Source organism: Nanorana parkeri, unplaced genomic scaffold (genome assembly GCF_000935625.1).
Source record: "Nanorana parkeri isolate BGI_ZX_2015 unplaced genomic scaffold, ASM93562v1 scaffold189, whole genome shotgun sequence".
In the NCBI taxonomy this organism is placed as follows: Eukaryota; Metazoa; Chordata; class Amphibia; order Anura; family Dicroglossidae; genus Nanorana; species Nanorana parkeri.
In genome coordinates, this window is record NW_017306457.1 from 121,593 (window position 1) to 128,348 (window position 6,756).

The following is a 6,756-nucleotide window of genomic DNA, read 5'->3' on the forward strand; positions in this document are numbered from 1 at the left end:
TGTAGTTTAAAAAAATTGTGTAGCCTTTATTTTATCTTTTTAAAATGTGATCCAATACTTCCCGAAGATTGCTATAAACTTCTATTTTCCTAGTTTATTTGCAGCATGCAAAAATTATACATATTGAATATATGTATATTCCAGGTTACCATGGGTGTATGTAGAAGTCATCACCTAAAACTCCTTTCCAATGTTAAAAATCTATGGAAATTGTGTTTTTAAAATATTTTGTTTTATTTTTAAAAAATGTGATCAAATACTTTCTGCAGCTTGCTTTAAACTTCTGTTTTCCTAGTTTATTGGCTCCATACAGAAATTATACATATTAATTTATAATAAATTAAATATATGTATATTCAAGGGTACCTTGGGCTTATGTAGGAGTCGTGACCTAAAACTCCAGTGCAAAAAGTTGAAGTCTACAAAAACTGTGTAGTCCTTTTATTTTATCTTTTTAAAATTGCATCAAATACTTCCTGTATTAAATACTTCCTATAAACTCCTGTTTTCCTAGTTAACTCTTTGTCAGTAAATACCCTTTGTATGTATACACAGCACATTTCCTTGCGATTTAGTTGCATTTGTTGTGTGCCGTGTTTTTGCAGTGCCTTGACTGCATCTGGCTCTTTTGTGAACACGTCCCCTTTTAATAGGATCTGCACTCCTTAATGTAACCCTGAATACTCACTGTGCCAAAGCCAGAAGGCATTTTCTGCTAAGGTCAGCATTCAGGGCTGCGTTAATATGTATAGGTCATGCGTTTTCTCCCGTAAGGTGTCAGACACATTTGACAGAATAACCATAACACAAACTAGCACAGGGTAAAAGCACAGAAATGTATAGCATGTACATATCATTGTAACACATATCTGTAATTAGCAGCCCGGTCCATAAGCATTCCTCATTGCTACCCATAATACTCTGCACAGGTCTCTAAGCGAAATGCACATTTCTAAACTTCTTGCGGGATCCGCTGAAGTCTCGCCCAACCCAATAAAAGCTTATGGGGTCAGCCTAAGAAAGAGATTTATATTCCAAGCTGAATCACTGTTAACTCCTAGGATTTCAGATGGCCTATGGCATTTATATAGGACTGTGTACAATATGGCATTCATATAGGCAATGTGCTCGCATTACACAAAGTGAATAGAACTCGTTCCTTAATTTAATACAAACCGTCTGCAGCCTCTCTGTTTAAAACTCTCCATTTCAGTGCTTTTAAAAGGCTATTTTAGAGATAAACAGAGATGATTTTAATTCTGCTGAAGAATACGATGGCACACGGTTTGATAGGAAGGAACAGGAAAAAAAAAGATATCGGATTTTAAGATCTCGTGTTTTTATTCCTGCCCTGACATTTATTTTGGAAAGTCAGTTAAGTGCCGTTATTGTAACCCTCAGCACATGTAACCTCTCAAATCATCTTGTTTTCATTTAATGGGAGCCGGTGTGGGAAGAAAGTTTTGAGAAAGCCCAAAATCGCTTCCACCCCTTGAACCCTCTTTAGTTCTGATTAACAGATAAACTTGCTAAACCATTTCACCCTGTGTTTTAAAATAGATGACCATTAGGAGGTTCCATTTGAGAAGTCCTAATATTTAGAAGCAGGGTATGGTTTAAAGTAGATGTTAAACCTAACTCAATGACATATAGTTAGCTAAAATATTGTATATTATAAACAATTGCCATATCTTTTTATTTATTTATTATTTAAACCTTTTTTTAATCCTTTTAATTGTCAGTTCCAGTGATTTCCTGCAGCCTCTTTGCAGCCATTTTTTGTCTACAGACAGCCATGGTCACATGTCATTTCTCTGCACAGATTTTCTGATGGTGAACCATGCTTGGGTAATGTGTGTTTTAAAGTGTCCTTTTTGTAGTCTTCATCAGAAGCCCATCAGACAAGGTGACAATACATGACCACAATTGGGACAATGCTATAGATCAGGGGTAGGTAACCTCAGCACTCCAGCTGTGGTGAAACTACTATTGCCGTCATGTCTGGCTGTCAAAGTCTTGCAATGCCTCATGAGAGTGGTAGTTTAACCACAGCTGGAGTGCTGAGGTTGCCTACCCCTGATATAATGTGACAACCACATATAACTGGACGTGGCTGGGGAAGAGCCCTCATGGCAGGATCATCAAGCATTATTTTAATGAAAGATGCAGATTTAAAACTATTGAAGATAGATCACATTTAAAATCAGATTAACATGTTTAAGCTCCATATGAGGTTTTAGTGATTGGGTGTACATATGTTTTAGCTCTGTGGTTAGAGAGTTTGAATGAGAACCTGTCATTTACAGGAAACACTTAATAGGTAAAACTAATATATTGGCTAGTCTTTCATGGGTCTTTCATTTCACTTATTATAACATAATGCAAAACAAATCCATTGTGTTAGGCCCTGTAAGTCCAATTCAACGTTTATTATGCTGACTGGTAATGTGTTAGAGGTCGAAATAAAAAGCATCTAAGCTGATGATATTGACACTGTTCCTCAGTAGTGGCAAAAAGCATTTTAAGATGGAAAAGTGATTTCTTCTCACTCAGCTTTTCCTGACATTATGGTTTTACCTCGAGTGTGAGCTGATCACTTGCTGAGTCCAGGTATGGACAAGGTCCCAGTTGTCGGACTACAGATCCCCCATTTGCTTTGCCATGACATTGTAGAAATGGTGCTGCAGTCTTCCCCAACTCATTGCTTTACACTTGTTGGGAACTACAAACATTCATATTTTTAGCAAGCAGCAAATTAGGTTTAAAAAGCCCTCAGTAACCTTTGTAGCTCCAGGCACTGTGGAGAAATTCCTGCTCAATATTCACAGCAGAAGCAAGTTATTCCAGCTCAACTCACCCAGCCACTCCGGTTTTGAGATTAGATGGCAGAGATGCGGGAGCAGGGGGAGCTCAGCTGCTGAGAGAAGGACTTGAAAAACTTCAGTGCTTCTGTCATGAGCTTTGAGGATGAATTACTCCACAGTGTTTGCAGTTACAGAGTGGTGATGTGTTTTTAATTATTACTTGTTGGGGATATGTAAAAACCTGAATGTCCATAGCCCAACCACAGATTAACATTCAAATATTGGGACAAAGTGTAAATAAACTTATATGAGATTACATTTTATTCTACTGATGGGAAAACAATGTGGGCCGTAGGTATACAAGAAAAAGTTCTCATTGCCTCTGACCCTTAAAGGCACAGGCCTACTGTGCCTTTTGGTAAATGGGCCCTGTTGGAGTGCTTCAGGTTTAGAACACTCTAGACTTCTGTAAACTAGCCAAAGGTTGGCTCGGGCTGTCCAATCTGAATGGTCTGGGAGAGGGCAGTATTTGGTATGTTTGGTGCTTTAAGACCCTTTCTTTCTGGATGTTTCATGTGTTACATTTTTACTTTGAAGTGACGTGGTCTGCTTCTGTCCAAAGCAACACTCACTATAGGGGTTCAGTCCAGCCAGCAGCTGGTGGGAAAGCCAGTTTTGTGCAGTGTATATGACCATGCTGTTCAGGTGCTGCAATAAACACAGGTTCATATGAAATTAAGCTTTGCTGCTTCCATTGATGGGCATAACACTTGATAAGTGTTCAAAATAATAGGCTCTTCTTCAAAGGGATGGTGAGGTAGATGGCTATGATGGGGGTCAGCTTTATTATACTCCAACAGGGGCTATTATGGTTCAAGCTGTTTGATGTACTGCAGTTAAAGGGCCAATCCACCAAGAGCTGATATCTGATTCTGTCAACTGACATAGGAACAGGCTTGGAATCTTGTGTGACTATAGCAATGCTTGCAGTTGAGGAGATTCCCTTTCCACTCAATATAATATCTATCTAAGGGTCAGTGCATCCAAAATTGAAATTTCAGGCTTTTGTAGATGCTGGAGACTTAATTCACCTAATAATTTCTTGTATTTTTAGGACTCGTATCCCTTCTTCATATTTTGCTTAGTTTATATTGTGAAGATTGCAAGAGGAGGAGCTGATACAGTCAAACATGGGTGGGAACACTTCTAGGTAGACAGGAGCAGTGCCAGAAATTGTGGTTGTAGATCTCATATGCAAGTCATATAAAAGCGATGGGCTGACTGCCAAACAGGGTCCACCTAAAACTTGGATATCACTTTGGCTGACCTTTTAAATATTATGTTGGTTAAGTAGCTGTGTAGTTCTATAACCATGAACTTTAAACTGACCATGTCCAGAAATCCATTTCACTGCTTATTGCTGCTCCTCTTTTTGTCTTAAATACGACAGTTGCTCTTTTGCCAGCCTTTCCTTGTGCCCTGATATGTACCACTGATTACTTGAGGGCCCAAATGATTAAAAATAACTTTCGGGATTATTCATATAAAGCACCAGAATCAAAGTTTTAGTCACTTCGGTCAATTTGTAACATATGTCAACATCTAAGGGTCAAGTTATTTTTAAATAGTAAAATCAGATACATTTTCTTGAGCTCCATATTAAAGGCCGTTCAGGGACTGGTATCAATAAAGTCTTCTGATATTGAAGGACCAGACTGGCAAGTGTCCATTCGTGTTCCTGTGTTGTGGTAGTGTGCGGTACATTACTTGCGTTTGGTTTAGAAGCACCCATGTACCTTGCTAACAGACCTAATGTTCAGCAATGTACTAACATGAGCTGCCAGAGATGGTACATGCACCTTCTTTTGGTGCGTTGCGCAGCAAATTCAAATGAATTGGCTACCTTAATCTGATACATGTGTTAATGTGCCTCAATGCACTGCAGTGGTGGGACTGGGCCCTAAATTTGGCCCCACATCCATTATTTATGCAAGTGATCATGCTAAAGAGCTGAAGGTATAGACATGGGACAATCAGATTGTATTGTGTGTGTCCAGCTTTAGACTGGAAAAGCTTCTTAAACTGTGTTTTTTTTTTTTGTTTTTTTTCAGAGCGCTTTATTGCTGATAGCCCAATTGTCAGTTTTGCCTTTTTATGTGATTCCAATATAACAGAGCAAATTGTAAAGTCATGAATATTTAGTAGATCATTGTTTTCGACCTGTCACCCTGATATCCATAACATTTGTTTTCAGAATTGTTGTCTGTGTTTTGCAGGGAGCAGAGAGACTGCCTTCACATATGCCATCAGTGCCGCCGGAGTGGTGAATGCAGTAAGCCGAGCATGCAGAGAGGGGGAGCTCTCGACCTGTGGCTGCAGTCGGGCAGCCAGGCCTAAGGATCTGCCCCGGGACTGGTTGTGGGGTGGCTGTGGAGATAATCTAGATTATGGCTATAGATTTGCCAAGGAGTTCGTAGACGCCAGGGAAAGAGAAAAGGTCCAGCAAAAAGGAACATACGAGAGCGCCCGGACTCTTATGAACCTGCACAACAATGAAGCTGGAAGGAGGGTGAGTGGTCACATAGAACTTATTTGCTGAGCCAATGATCACTGCATCATGTGTGTGTATAGAAGCTGGTGAAAAGTTCTGCGATCCTGGTAGATATCAAACATTGTTTGAAAGAAAAACTTTGTCAACTAAGTTTATCGCAGGTGTGACAGGATGGGCAAGCCATGGAAAAAGACTTGAGCCAAGGTTGGAGTTGTAAGGGATCCCCTTCTGCTTAATACAGAATATATTAATGGGTCACTCCACTGAAAAATATTTTTGGGAGCGTTATAACCTCAGGTCTTTTGAAGAATGTCACCAGCACACAATTTTCCGTACAGCACACTGGATGAGATGAGCCTGATCAAGGGGACCCTGCGCGGCCCCGAAAAAGCTTGCAAGAAGAGAGACAGCACACGTCAATAAATGACCACTTATCTGCTGCAGAGAAATTGTGTGAGCTGGTACAGTCTTAAAAAATTTCCCTTACAGAATAAGATTCAGTGTGTTTCAGGGACCTCCAAATGCCCCTTTAATCAGGATAAAAAAATTGATGTAAATATGCTTCTTCTCCTATAGTGAAATTAATTGAAATATGTATCTAATAGATAATGAAAGTGATGCAGACAACATTCATCAGACTAAAGCTCTACTAATGTATTGAGATGTACGCCAAAAGTACTTTCAGGAAAACAAATTAAGAATATATAGCAATTTGCGACTTGGCACAATATTTTTAACTCAATATGTTTAACTCCGTTCCCTTTATTAATTGTGACCAGGACTGAAAGTCAAGGAAAATCTACACTTTTGAATTATTCCCAGAACAGGAATAGAGGGGAAATCTCCCAAAGGGGACACTTACTGTGGTAACAACTGTCTAAGAGACGACTCTTTGGAGCATTTTCTTTTCACTTTCTATTGTGTCTTCCAGGTAGGAAGTGAAGGGAAATCTTTGTAAAGTAATACAGCTGGTAAAAAATTGAGGTTTAATCATTCCCTAAACCACAGAACTAAGAAAATGGCTTTAGATTTCCTTTAAACCAGTGTATAGTTTCCTTTTTTTCTAGAGGACTCTGATTCCTTAGTCCAGTGTTTTTCAACCTTTTTTGTGCAAAGGCACACTTTTTTTTCATGAAAAAAATCACGAGGCACACCACCATTAGAAAATGTTAAAAAAATTTACCTCTGTGCCTATATTGACTATATATAAAGTAATTATCTTGAATAGGAATCAAACACAAATAAATTATTTTATAATTACTTTATTATGAAATAATAAAGTATTTTATAATTGTTCATATTTCTGTTCAATCCATGACTTAACTTCACACTTCACACAAATACGTTTTAAATTCAAACTGTAGCACTGACGTAGCCCTGGTTAAAGTAGGGTTCAGTGGG

At 38.7% G+C, this 6,756-nt stretch overlaps 1 protein-coding gene across 1 annotated transcript in view; it reads left to right on the plus strand.

Moving 5' to 3' along the window:
• The window catches only part of WNT5A (Wnt family member 5A), a 27,351-nt gene that overhangs the window by 7,454 nt on the left and 13,141 nt on the right, over positions 1 to 6,756 (plus strand). The window contains exon 3 of the mRNA XM_018555256.1: positions 5,081 to 5,373. Coding sequence (XP_018410758.1) covers positions 5,081 to 5,373 — 293 coding nt within the window. The remainder of the gene's footprint in view (positions 1 to 5,080; positions 5,374 to 6,756) is intronic.